At 47.4% G+C, this 14,282-nt stretch overlaps 1 protein-coding gene across 5 annotated transcripts in view; it reads left to right on the plus strand.

Annotated features, from left to right (window-relative positions):
- The window catches only part of Ttc23 (tetratricopeptide repeat domain 23), an 82,154-nt gene that overhangs the window by 49,932 nt on the left and 17,940 nt on the right, over positions 1–14,282 (plus strand). For all 5 annotated transcript variants that reach the window (XM_076935696.1, XM_034486654.2, XM_076935703.1 and 2 more), the window contains 2 exons: positions 1,627–1,732; positions 11,638–11,765. In XM_076935696.1, coding sequence (XP_076791811.1) covers positions 1,627–1,732; positions 11,638–11,765 — 234 coding nt within the window. The remainder of the gene's footprint in view (positions 1–1,626; positions 1,733–11,637; positions 11,766–14,282) is intronic.

The following is a 14,282-nucleotide window of genomic DNA, read 5'->3' on the forward strand; positions in this document are numbered from 1 at the left end:
GTCCCATGGTTCCTTCTCAAAGCAGGCTTCTAGTGACTTAAAACCTCACCACCCATCAGGAGCACCAAGCTGGCCATTAGCACATGTGCCTCTAGGGAACATTCCAGGCCCCGTCAGCACTCCCAGTTTTCACATAGAAATTGAAGGTCATGGAAAGTGTCCTCAGAATTAAGTGTTACGTTACAGGTGAAAAAGAACTGAAGTACAGCTTGAGACTTAGTGACTGTGGGCACAGTCTGCCTGCCTCTGTGAGGTGCTATCCTTGTTGTCCACTTGGTTGGATTTACAAGTACCGAACAGATACACCCTTGGACATGGCTGTGCCTGAGTGTGGTTGGCTCCCTCCCACGCACTAGGGTCCAGATAGAAGAGAAAGGGAAAGGAGAAAGCCCGAGGAGCACCAGCACCCTCCTCCTTCATAACTGAAAACACTGTGACCAAAGGCCTCACACCCGGTCACCACCACATCTTCATACCATCAGGGACCCAATGCCCTTCATACCCGGGAACCACATTCCCACCATGAGGGACTGTACCCTGCTAAAGTGTGAGCTAAAATAAGTTGTCTCTGTCAGGTATTTTGTCAGAACTGTAAGACAAGTAAGGAATACACACTCTTTGGCAACGATCCCATACGGCCCACCATCTTGAGTGAGCGTAGCATCTCAGTTCACCACACTTAGCCCTGTTTCCCAAGGCTATGCACGGCTTGGCCATGCACTCTGCTGGAGGCGTTCTTTGATGGCTGGAGGGGTGTTAACATACTACTCACAGTATTTTTTTAATTTTAATTATGTGTGTGTGTGTGTGTGTGTGTGTGTGTGTGCGTGCGCACGCATGTAAAGAACACAGAAGATGAGAACAGACTCCTTCCCTCCTACACAAGGGTGTATGTGTATCATCAGATTGCCAGAGCTGGAGTTACGGGCAGTTACGGGCTACCTGATGTCAGTGCCAGGAACTTGGGTTCTCTGCAAGAACAGCATGTGCTCTTAACTGCTGAGCTCAGGCTCTGATTTAAAATACTGACAGGGAGATGATGAGTAACATTTTCTTTAAAGGGTTCTATTTTATATTTTCTTTTAAGAGATTTTTTTTTATTTTGTTTATAGAATACCGTTTTTATGAAGCAGCTTTAAAATGAACTTTATCACAAAGAAACCGAGTAGCTCTCCAATGCTACAGCCTCTGAGGCAGGTGGGCCCGGTGATCAGACAGCAGGCTTCCTCTCTGCAGGCAGGATAGATACACTGGCTGAGCAGTTGGCCAGGAGCTGGGCTTGTCTGCTCCCTTGGCACCTCTGTGATACTTTTCACTTCTTAAAACCTCCCCTCCCCCACCCCAGCCCCCATAGTCTTTGCTGGCTCAAACGACCATAATCTTTTAAAGGATTTATTTTAAGGCTAGGCTCCAGCGACAGTCTCTAGCCCAGTGGATTCAGCATCAAGGGCTGTGGCCTCCACCCAGTGCTTCTCAAGTTCCCAAAAGAAACTGCACTTCCTCATCAATCATCCCTCCTGGCTTGCTGGAGAGAATTCCTTGGCTTCCTGCTTATCACCCACGGGGAAGGTTTCCTGTTGCTGCTGCCAAGCATGTAAACAACTTGTTTCTTCTCTCTGGTGACAGGCGCATCTCATCATCCTGAGTAAAGATCCCTCCCCAGAGGAGGCCGCAGACTCTGCACACTTTATTGCCCGGGCTGCTGCTACTTCTGGGATGCACGACCACCGTGGTGAGCACAGATCTCCCTCCCCGCCCCCCCCCCCCCCCAACATACACACACACAAGCAGCTTGGCATGAGTCGCAGGTGGGTGAGGCTGTGACATGAGCTGTTGCTCTGGAGACCAGCAGCTGTGCAGCCTCCCTGAGTTTTCCTCTCTCAGCCCTCAATCCCTTTCCCCTCCAAAATGTCACTCTTCATCCAGAACGCCATGATGAAGCATGAGGGACTCATGCATAGCCAACAGGGACATCTCTGCTTTCTAAGGCAACTGTTGTGCTATGGAGGGACTCAACAGCTCTGAACTCCGGTCTTGCTCAGCAGGGTGAACGTGTATATATATACATGTATGTGTGTGTGTGTGTGTGTGTGTGTGTGTGTGTGTGTGTATATATATATATATATATATGTATATATATGTGTGTGTGTATGTGTGTGTATATATATGTGTATATATGTACATACATATATATATGTATGTATATACACACACACACACACACACACACACATATATATATACACTCGGTGTCAGGATTTCAAGAAGAGGCCGCCACTCAATATGTGTTTGCTATTCTTAGCAAGACAGTTAGAGTTTGAGATTGGGGCTTCTTCACTCTGTCATCCTGGCGTCCTGTGTGTGACAAGAAACCCACACTCTAGTGATTTTGTTGTGGCCAAACTAGAGAAGCTGGTATCCACTGTGTTACTCCAGCAACGTGATCCCACATGACAGGCAGCTTATATTGTCGGGATCTTCATGTGAAATCTTCAGTTGCTGGCTGATGGTGACTAACTCAAACACGTTTAGAGTTGAGATGAGTGTAAGGACAGCTCTGGTCCAGGGAGCCTGGAGAGTCTAAAAGGAAGTTGCTGTGGCTCACGGTTTTCCTCTTCCTCACAGGACAGGAAGAGCAGAAGCTTCAGGAATTGGGGGTTCAGAGCTTCTCTTAATCTGTTTGATCTTTCAATCTCTTTTTCAATCTTTATTATGGTGAGATACACACACACACACACAAACAACTCTGAGCTATGGAACAAAACTGTCTCCATGCATAATTTTTGTTGGCCATCATTCGGTTCATACAGTCAACAAGCAAATTCAATGTGTGCTGGGTGGGGCTCAGAACCAGAATAGCCTCCAAGCAGAAGGACTGGTTCTGACCTTTGCTTCTTCCATTGCTTGTGTACTTTCTCAGAGGAGACTATTTTCTTCCTCTGCCCATTTTAAAGGCTCAGAACCTTTCAGCTGTCTTAACCTAGGAACCACAGAGACATGTCATGTCCTCATCTAAAGACTTCGGTGGCTCAATGTCCCATCAAATCACCACTAATGTCACCAAGATAATAGGTGTTTCAGGTGTCCTCTGATTGGTAAGTGCTGAGAGGGGCCTAGCAAAGATCAGCCCTTGGGCCCATCTGGACTTTGTCATTTGGTATAGAGTGATGAGCAAGAGACAAAGGAAGACAGAGAGGAACAGAAGTCTCAGGTAATAGTGACAGCTACAACAGCACTGACAATTGTGTGTAGGTTCTGGGATTGCTACAAATTGCTGTCGATAACGTTAACAATCTGCAGGATATGACCTCCAGTTTTACAGAGACACCACAGCCAGCTCTCTCTACCATCTGAAAAAAGTGCACTCTGCCAGAAGCTAGAGATCTGGACTCCTGGTGACTCACATCTATTACCCTAGTACTTGGGAGGCTGAGGCAGGAGGACTGCCCTGACTGAGCTTGAAGCCAGTCTGGCTACAGAGTAAAACTAACTCTATCTCAATGTGTTTGTGTGTGTGTAATCTAGATAGATAGATAATTACACACGCATCTATATCTATATCCTCAGATTCAGCACCTGCCAATCAGAGGACACTTATCGCCTTGATAAAAATACTGGTAATTTGATGGGAATTTTGATGTAACTACCGAAGCCTTAAGGTAGGGACATTCTATGTGAGGATGGTGTCTGAGAAGCCCTTAGGATAGAAAGACGGGCCACGCCAGTTGTCCAGTTGCAATGTGAACACCAGAACAGCTGTGCAAAGCAAACAAACTCTCACCCCCAAGGCCCAAGCAAATCAGAAATGAGTACCCGTGTGGAGAAGCCTCCCAGTTATCCCAGTCATCGAAACCTCCTGTCATCAGAGTCCTTGCTCCCTCAGTGGCAGGTGAAGGCAAGGCTGGAAAGTAAGCCGGCCACACTGGAAATTGTGTCCCAACTTGCACCTGCAAGTGCTGGGGCAGGTGTGTGTGTGTGTGTGTGTGTGTGTGTGTGTGTGTGTGTGTGTGTGTGTGTGTGTCAGCGCAGGAGCAGCCTGACTGGGGCCCAGGGATTCACCTTCCCTCTGGAGGCAGAAACAGGAGACAACCGCTCAGGCAGGGGGTACAGCTGGAGACCAAGCAAGCACATCCCCCCCACCTTTCCTACCTTCTCTCTGCTGTCTCTTTACATGGAGGAAGCCACCAGGGCAAGGCTGTGAGAGACCCAGCCAGGACTGAGGTCTATCCAGGCCTCTACTGCCCTCTGCAGGGGAAAGGAAAGAGGACTACTGGGGAGTCTGGGAGATAGAGTCCCCACTCTACCCCACTTCTGCCCTTGCTCTCACCCACCCAGGGCTTTCTGACTTGGACTACAGTCACTTTTAGTCCCAAGATCCCCCAGAAGCAAACCTGCCTGTCTTTCAGAGTATCGAGGGGCAATCTGGCCTTTGCTGTTCTATGTTGAAACCTGTTTTTACCTAACATAGACTGTTGGCTTTGTTTTGTTTGTTTGTTTTTGGAGAAAAAGCAAAACAAAACAAGAGAGTCTTTAAAAAGCCTAAGTTCCCTTGTGAGGATTTTCCATCGCCCGCCTGACCCTGCTCCCTTGCTGGATGTCCATTGAAGGCATGGTCTGCTAGCACGCAATGCTGCTGGCCCTGAAGTGTTCCTGGCTCCACGCTAGAGCGGTGCCTTTGCACTGTGCGATCCTGCATTCCTCATGCAGACAAAACTGCCCTAGAAGTCTGGGAGGCCTGTGCTTGCCTGAAGATTCCCAATTCAGGCTCGGAGAATGTCACTAACCTGGGCCTGGCCAGCTTCCCAGAGCAGCCATAGACAAACTTGGTATTAACAGCTCTCCCAACCCTGCTAAGTGTCCAGGGCCTCGGCTTTGTGTTTATAATGCTTCTCCTTAAGGATATTAAAATGAAATGGTTCAAAGCCAAGCACACTTCAGTGGAAACCTTTGTGCTGCAGGCCCGCTCAGAGCAAGCAGCCTTGTTTGGAAGTGGCCCCATGCGGTCCTGGGCACCAGCAGGCTAAGGAGGTCATCTGGGTCCAAAGACAGCAGTGGGAATGGCATCTGCCTCTGTTGGAGCCTAGGCTCCAAGAGGGATTTCCGAGTAACTGGGTTTCCCCTATGTATGATTCCTTTGCACAGATACGTCTATTTCCCAGCTCCCACTAGTCCCGGCCTCTCCTCTATTTTGCACAGGCATAATGAAAAATGTTTATAAAGCCATTTTTTTTAGCCATTTTTTTAAAAAGTAATTGCCTGGGTAGGTCTCCGTGACCGTCCACAATCCTCCCTTTTCTCAGCCCTTCCCCCTGTGCCCTGTTAGCTCTGTTTGCCTTGGCCACAGCTGCCCCTCCTACACACCGTGGCTACCTGTCATAGTGCCCCTTATACTCCAAGTGTCCTGAGAGTGTTTGTAACTGTTAGAGCCCCGGGTCTAACACTCGCTGCCCGTAGCCTTCACCTTCCTGTGGCCTTCCTCCGCTACCCCCTTCTCCCCTCCTTCACTTGAGGCCGCTGTGGTGGATCTGTGGTGAGGTATAGTCCTGCTGGCAGACATGCCACCCCTGGGTGTACCCTGTCTGTATCCCTCCATCTCGTGTTGCTCCTCTTGATCTCCTTTCCCTCCTCAGCTTTCCCACGCCCTGGTACCCTGTGTGCTCTGAGAGAACCTTCATCATCCCCACCCCTCTACTGGGGACTCACTGCCTATATGAAGGCCTCGCCAGCCCGCACTTGCTTGCCTGTGAGGGACCCAAGCAGATACCTGTTCACACCTGCTCTGAGCCCCTTGGGAAGCAAGGAAGAAACGGGTGAGGCTACGAAAAAGAGAGGTTCTTTCTAGCACCAGAATAATCCCCTCTCAGAAACTTCTGGAAGTTATCTTCACATCCAGGGAACTGGAGTGCAAGGTCATTCAGCTAATTAGAACAGCACAAGGTCTTAAAATGGAGACCACGAACTGCCTCCTGACTAAACCCTAGACCAAGAAAGGTGGTCACACCATGAATGTCATATCCCCAGTCTTAGACAAGCAACAGAACACAAGTAGGGGCTGCTCACTTGGTAGTTCTTGGGGCCAGCAGAAGAACCCAAGTGGGGGTGACTGGATCCTCTTCCTAGGGAATGACCCAGGGCAGAACAGAAACCACAGGAACCCTGCCTGGCCAGTTGCCACCTTTCCTGTGAATCTAGAGTGAGGCCCATGGCCTCTTTGTGCCATTTCTGGGCAGAACGAAGTACACAGCCTGTGATGGCCACTTTCACACGGCTTGGGCTGTCTATTTAGATGCCAGCATGTAAGATTTGTGTTCAGAACTTCTCAGAAAAGCTATGCTATTTATACTCAGTGCTTTTGAAAAGGATTTTTAAAGCAGCTCTTTGGAAAACATATGTACTTCCTTAACCTAAGGGACTGGAGGTCTAAGATTGCAAGATGTCTAATTTTTGCCTTGTGCGGGCCTGCATAGAACTCTAGGCAGGAGAGGGGTGGGAGTGGGGAGTCTAAACTGTTCCAGAGAGTGAGGACGCCAAGGCAAGGAGATGTCATGGTATCTGAGCCCCTTGTCAAGCCTTGTGAGGATGCTCAGCACCTTTATACCCTGCAAGCTTCTTCTGGCCTTATGCTCACGTAGCCACCATGCTTTCTGATACATACCTGCCCCCAGAAACGCATATTAACTGCCTCAGATTTTACAGCAAGTTTAACAGTTTCGCTACCTACTGTGTGGGGTCAGGTGTGTGGGAAAAGTAAGGGGTGAGCCCCCAGGCCTCCCCTGTGACCCCTACAGGTAATGCTAACAGTACCCTACCATAATCTCAGTGGTTCGGTCTTTGCTCACTGAGGGTCAAGTGAGATTAGAGAATTCCTGTTTTTCAGTTTTCTGGAGCCCTCAAAACATCTGCAGTTAGCATAAAGACGATTTTGGGGACTGTTACAAAGAATGATTGGCATATTGTACATGGAGCCCTCCCACACGATGAAGCTGTCCCTACCATCTGTGGGCACACAGTTTTTTGCAACCTATTTTTAATAAGGGTTCAACCTCTCCTCGAGCCCACCACCCAGCAGAGGTAGTGGAAAAGAAGAGTCATTAGGATATGGGCGAAGTGGACCTGTTAAGCAATAGTTCTCTGGGGGGTGAGCTCGATCTTCTCTCTCAGCAGTTCAGTCCCGTAGTGAACACCCAATATGACTCAGCAGCTGCCGTCTGGTCCTCTAGGCAGGCAGACACCACACACGAACCAGCAGCTACAGTCCAGTCCTCTGGACAGGAAGACACCAGGCAGGCACAAACCAGCAGCTGTAGTTTCATCCTGAAGGAACTGCAAGGCTCACCACCTGGCCTGAAATGAGGCCACCAAAGCCTCACAAGCAGTTCTTGAGCAAGTGTCTCTCAATGGCAGCGTTATCACAGGTCGAGCTCAACAATACTATGTAAGACGAACGAGTACATGCATGTTGTTAGTGAAGAACAGCAAGGTGGAGCAAACCAAACCAATGCTCGGTACCTGTCTCCCACCGTCTGTGGGGTCATAGTTATACTCCTTTATCATGGGTCCTTTTGTGTGTTTGCTAGATCAAAACATCATTTCACCTGTGTCTGCTTCAGGAAACCATTCTTTCACGTGTCTGCTTTAACAAGACATCCTTTCACCTGTGTGCCCCAGCCAAGTATCATTTGACACAACTAACTTTCCAAAGAAACTAGAGGTTTCCACTTCAACCATCCTCCCTCCTGCCTCAGAACAGCCTCAGGAAAATGAACCCCAGGTTAACTGGAGTTTATTTTAGTTGGAAGCTTCCTGACCTGGGCCAGAGAGATGGCTCAGAGGGTAAGCGTGCTTACCACCAAGCCTGATTATCTGAGTTTGGCCGCAAGACCCCAATGGTAGAAGGGCAGAACCAACTCTTACAAGTTGTCCTGTCACAGATGCACTGCAGCACACATAAATGTGGGTACACACACACACACACACACACACACACACACACACTTTTTTAAAGCTTCCTGACATCCAGTGGGCGGCTCTGCAGTTCTCTTCTCTTGGCTGTTTGTACAAAGCTTTGCTTTCTTTTGCCTGTGTATGAAGCTCTTTGTGCAAGCCTGTCTGGCTTCAAGTCCCCAGATGGAGCCATCTGCAGAGATGGTTAAAGTGCCTCTCTACAGCATCACTCCCTCGCTCCCTCCCCCTGCTGGAACCATAGACAACCCAACACTGTGCTGCGGCAGGAATGGGAAGAGATTTATGGCCCTGGCTTACCTCTGCCACCAGGGCTCAGATTTACCAGCTGAGTCACGCTTCCACGTTTCAGAGATGACTTCATCTTTGCCTGGCCTATCGGAATCAGGTTGCAGAGGATTCTAGAAGTGCTTTTTTAGAGTTGAGGGCAGCCATGTGCAAGTACACTGAACTGCTTGCTGGCTCTGTGAATTCATACCCAGCTTCGGAACATAGGAATATGCTAGGAGGTGACTTCCTATCCAGAGGCCATGGCTGCCTGTCTCTTTGGAAATTCTCTTGTCGTTTGTTCCAAATGAGTCTAGGGTACCTAAACTCCCCCTCTTGGTCCTAGCAAACAATCTCTTTCTACATGACTTCTCTGTTGTGGACTAGCACACACTCTGCTCTCTCTCCAAAAACCCGCCATACAGCCATGGTTCACAGTTCATTTAGGGCCTGGAGAGGTGAGGGAAATAAGTCAGGGCCTTGTAAAGAGATTTTTTTCTTTCAGATAAAGATAAAATTACTTTAGATTTATAGGTAGGGAGAATGTCACTGTTGATGCCTAAGGTCCCTCTCTTCCCCTTCCTATGACTCAGGACATTGTGTGAGGCAAGGACCCTAATGTGCCATTTCAGATACAGCCATCTTGCCTGTGGTACCTGCCAGCAGGGCCATTCTGCTCCCTAGCCTACTATTCTCCTACATCTAAAGGTCTTCCAGGAGCAGACAGGGAGTGCTGGGGGTCACTGTTACACACCACCCGGCCGCCCATCCAGCCAGTTCTGTTTTACTCTCACAGGCTCGGGGTATGCTCTTTTATTGGTTCCCAATTAGCTAGAACATTAAAATATCAAGTACCCTCCACTCCAGAATACCCCAGTCACATTAGACCTGGATCTTCACATTATGCTTTTTATCCATAAAATAAATGCCACACTACCTCCAACACTGTCATCAGACCATTAATGTAAGTCAGAGTTGATACTTAGTTTGACAGCTCAGCAATGAGTGAAGATGTATAACAGTTTCCATGAGAGAACTTTCTTCCATAAAGCTTGGGTAATACCATAGGAGTGCACCTCCCGGTCTGGGAGAGGGTGAGAGGTATCCAGTTCAGTTAGCATTGATTCAGCTTAAGACCCTGCAGTGGAGACATGCCCAGGAAACACAGTGCCAAGAATCCTGCTCCTGCCCAGATCCCCAGGAGGGAGCCTTGCAGATGAACAGCACTGGGTTTTATTTCCAGATCTGGGTTTTCTTCAGTCCTTTTGAGCCAATTAAAAAGACAGTTTCCCATTTGATTGCCCCTTCCCTTCCTAAAGATCTTCTGGAAGGAAGGCGTGTGCTTGGATCACTTCTTAGCACCCAGGGCTCTCACCTTGAATCCCAGCCATGTTCTTGAAGCTCTTTTGCTATGTGTGAAGGATTGTTTATCAGCAAATGATCTGGGGCTACTATGTCTTTGGGTCATTCTGTCTGTCCGTTTTCATTGTGTTTCTGTCTTTTTTCTCAGTGTCCATCTTGGCTGCCAGCTAATTCTGGTGCATCTGTTTTTCAAACAGCATGAGAGAAGCCCATGGCCACAACTATAAAGACAGACATGTACTATGTAATAAGTGGGAGCTTTTGATTTTAGTAGCAGTTTTCATAATTGTGGTGAGCCCGTGTCTGTGGGTTGGCAGGCCTAAGGCCTCCGCTCAGATCTGTGCAGATATGCTCGTTTCTAGTTATACAACTGCTCCACTGCCTTAATCTGCTCAAGCTGCCATAACAGAACACCACAGATTAGGTGACTTAATCATTTCTTTTTCAAAACCCTGGAAACTGGGAGGCCCAAGGTCAAGACACTAGCAGGTTTGATGGCTGCTTCCTGGTCCATAGTCAGCTGTTTTACTGGCTCTTCATCTAGGAGTGTGTCAAGGCATCTGTCCAGGGTCCCACTCACAGGAGCACAAGTTCCAGTCACGAGGGCTCCAGCCTCATGACACAGTTACCTCTTTAAAAAAAAAAAAGACCTTGGAGATCAACCCACCATTTAGAACATAGCTCTGGCTGTATTTGTTTTCTTTTCCTTTGTTTGTTCTTTAAAATGTTTAATTCCAAACTATTGTAAAATATGTATCCAAACAATATAAACCTTAAAAGTTATATTTTCCACATTACTTTTCGTTTGTTGCATACACATTATAATTGTGGGGCTAGAAAGAGTGCAGGGGATGAAGTGCCTGCTGGGAAAGCATAAGCAACCAGGGTTAGATTTCCAGCACCCACATAAAAGCCAGGAGTGGCGGCCTTCAACGATAACCCCAGCAGGATCCTAGGGGCTCGCTGGCCAGCTAGTCTATCTAAGATGGAAGTTTTCTTCACAAGCAGTGCAAGACCTTGTCTCAGAATACTATAGTAATAATAAAATGGAGAATGATAGAGAAGGATACCCCAGTGTTAGCCCCTGAGGCCCCTATATTGAAGGCTTGATCCCCAGCCTGTGCTATTGAGCGGTCACAGAACCTCAAGACAATGATGTTGGGAACCCAGCTCCTTCCTGATTCTCCTCACTTCTAGTTAGCACGACATGCTCCATTACATCATTACAGGTTCCCTCGGCCTCAGCAGAGCAGAAACAACAGAGCCACTGAGTCACAGACCGACACCTCCGAGAGGATGAGCAAAACTTACCCTTCCTCACTTTAGCTTTAGCTCAGGATTGGGTATAACAAGAGGGCTGTATGTAGTCACAGTTCTGGTTTTTAATTTCCTTCTCCTTTTCCATGCCTGGGCTCTTCATTGTCTTGCTTTTCTGGTTGTCATTTACTTGAAACTGTTTTTGTTTTATTGATCAGTGTGTTTAAGGGTTTAGAAAGGTTGGGTTTCTTCTTCAGTAGTGTATCAACCCAACCAGACTTTCTTTTGGTTTGTTTGGTTTGGTTTTTTTTTCAGTTTGTTTATTGGTGTGTGTGTGTGTGTGTGTGTGTGTGTGTGTGTGTGTGTGTGTGTGTTATAGAAATATATAACAAGATTACAGTTAGAGTCTATAAAACTTCATGAGCTATGAGGACTGACTGATGTCTAAGCAGAGATAATGCACTCTCAGTCAACACAACAATACCCTAACGTGCTCAGGTCTGGGGACAGTTTCTCCTTTGTTACCCCATTAATTTTGCTTTGTATAGCACTAGGAACACTAAAATTTCTGAAAAATAAGGAAAGTAAGTTGCAGTATTCTTCTGAGACTTCAATAATTTCTGCTACCACAAGCAGGTTAATGGGCACAGGAGAGTCCCTTGAACTGGCGTCTCTTGTCCAAATGCTTGTTTTTAAATGTTTCATGTTTCACCGTTACGAACAGCATGTTTGCTCCATCTCTGCTCAGAGCTTTGAGCTATTTTCAAAATTGTTCTCCGCTCTCCTCAGATGTGGCCGAGAAATATTTTCAGGAAAGCATGGCTTACATCAAGGATTCTGAAGGAGCGGAAAGAGCCAAGTTCCTTTCGATTCAAGATGAATTTTGCAGTTTTCTGCAAACCACTGGACAAAAAGAAGTAAGTGAGTTTAGATCACGATTGTCAAGCTAGTCACATGGCATGCCAAAGACTTCTTTATTCTGCCAGCATCTATTGAGCACCTACTGTTTACAGGGCAGGCCTAGCCTGGGAGGGACCCAGATAAATAAATGAAGGAGCCACCCTGGGCAGCAACTGGATATCTTCTCTTAGAAACAAAACTGTGAGAAAGTAAACAGTCCATCCACCTCTAAATAATCACCAAGGCTTGAAAACCATAAGAGCCCAGTGGGCAGAAACCTCCTCACTACTGCCTGTGGTGCCTCTGGCTGGGATGCCATGCGGCAGTTAGTGCGACCAGCTTTTTCTTCTCATTTTGAGTATTGAGTGGGGTTTTCATATCTAATGAAAACTACACAATGCATCACTTTTAGCTCATCCTCTCCACTGCTGGTCTGTAAAGGCACACCCGATGTCGCTTAGAGAAGCAGAACAGGGCCCTTATACTTGTCAGAGCTCATATCCACTGTAATAAAACTCCAAGGAGCATGTTCCCTTTAAACTGTCACAGTTCCAAAAGGAGACAATAGATGCCTCAGAGGTTTGGGGCGCACGCGTGTGTGTGTGGGGGGGGGGTGTTTGTGGAGCCTAGCCTAGCAAATCTTGGAGATGAAGATGAAAAGTGTCTTTTCTATGTTGTCTGGACACTCGTTCCCGCATCACTTTCCTCATTCTTAATCTCTCTTCTCTCAACTAAGGAACATGGCTACTCACCTGAGTCTGTCAGACTGGAGTAGATCCAGAGTCACTATAGCAAATAATATCTCACTGTTCTTCCAAATCACCCAACCAAAGATAGAGAGGGCCCTGCTAGGGGATCACTTAACCAAGATAGAGGACCCTGCTAAGGCCTTAGATTCCTACCCTGGACTCCACCTGGGCCCTATGGGACCTTTGAAGGTCTCTTGTTCGCTTTCAGGTTTTCTTAATACACACATGCTTTATTTAATGTTTCCCCTCCTGCCAGGCATCATCTCTTCTCAGGACCACCCTAGCATCTCCTCTTCCCAGGCGCTTCGTCCTGTCTTGCACTTGTCTAGTCTATTCAGACTTCAAAAGCACATCTGATCAGCGAACACTCGTTTGGTCCTCCAGTGAACCGTAACGCCCTCACGGCAAAGCTGACACTTCTAGGCTTACTTTGTTCCTCTCCATAAGCTAATTTTCTGCAATCATTGTTTTTGTTTTGTTTTTTTAATCTTAAGGCATATGTAGGTTTACATGCTCATGTGTGTGCCCGTACACATGCACACATTAGCACACACGTGGAGGCCAGAGGACAAGCTTAGATGTTATCCTCAGGAAGGTCATCCTCATCCTTTAAGACAGGGTATCTCATTGGCCTGCAACTCACCAAGTAGGCTAGACTGGCTGACCAGCAAGCCCCAGGGATCCTTTTGTCTTTGCCTCCCTAGTTCCGAGATTGCAAGTGCATGATCCACACCCAGCTTTTTTTTTTTTTTTTTTTTTTTTTTTTTGGTTTTTCGAGACAGGGTTTCTCTGTGTAGTCCTGGCTGTCCTGGAACTCACTCTGTAGACCAGGCTGGTCTCAAACTCAGAAATCCGCCTGCCTCTGCCTCCCAAGTGCTGGGATTAAAGGCGTGCGCCACCACTGCCTGGCCACACCCAGCATTTTTATGTGGGTTCTGGGGATTGAGCTCAGGCCCTCAAGCTTGAAAGGACTTTTAAAGACTGAGCCATCTCCCCAGCCCATACTGAGTTTTTCTAAAACACACACACACACACACACACACACACACACACACACACACACGAGTGCGCACACGCACACATACACATGCACGTGCATCTTTATAGCTGGTTTCTTCTTTCATTTCCTCCTGGAAGGCCCTCCCCGATTCAGTCCAGGCTAGTGCAATCTGTCTTTCATCTCTCTGCTTTCCCTCCCTTGCCTGCGTTAGACTCTTCTGAGTCTTCCTTACAGAATCCCATTGATGTAGTAAAGTATTTGTAGTGTGAATTTATATATGGCTATTTAATGTTGTTCATAGAACCAAGCTGAGTTCTGTGAGAGCATTTCCTGTTCATGATAGTTAATGGAGAAATTCGGAATGGATGCTTGGTTGTCGGCCAGCTGACTCTTAACTTCCACAGCTCATGTACTCATGAGTTCCCATCCTTCCTGTCATAGAGGCAGCTGATGCCCAGTGTCATTAATAATGTGTCTTATTGACTTTGCCCAAGTCACACAAATCAGGAGTCTCGATTAAATGATGTGCCTTGCTCTCTCAGACTGCCCTTGGAAATTTTAGCAAACTGGCTCCTTCGTTCTAGAATCATTTCCAGCCTTTATGTGTCCTTGCAAGGTTGCAAAAGCTGCCCCTTCCTTAGGTGCATGCCACTAAGCCAGGGTACCTTGTAGAGAGAACACAGCATTACCTGGGGTTGAGCTCTTCTTCTCCTGCCAGGTACCCCTGCAGTGGCACAGACTGCCCAGACATGCATGATGGCCTCACGCTCCCCACCCTCGCTTTC

The sequence above is a fragment of the Arvicanthis niloticus genome, chromosome 1 (assembly GCF_011762505.2).
Source record: "Arvicanthis niloticus isolate mArvNil1 chromosome 1, mArvNil1.pat.X, whole genome shotgun sequence".
Classification (NCBI taxonomy): domain Eukaryota; kingdom Metazoa; phylum Chordata; class Mammalia; order Rodentia; family Muridae; genus Arvicanthis; species Arvicanthis niloticus.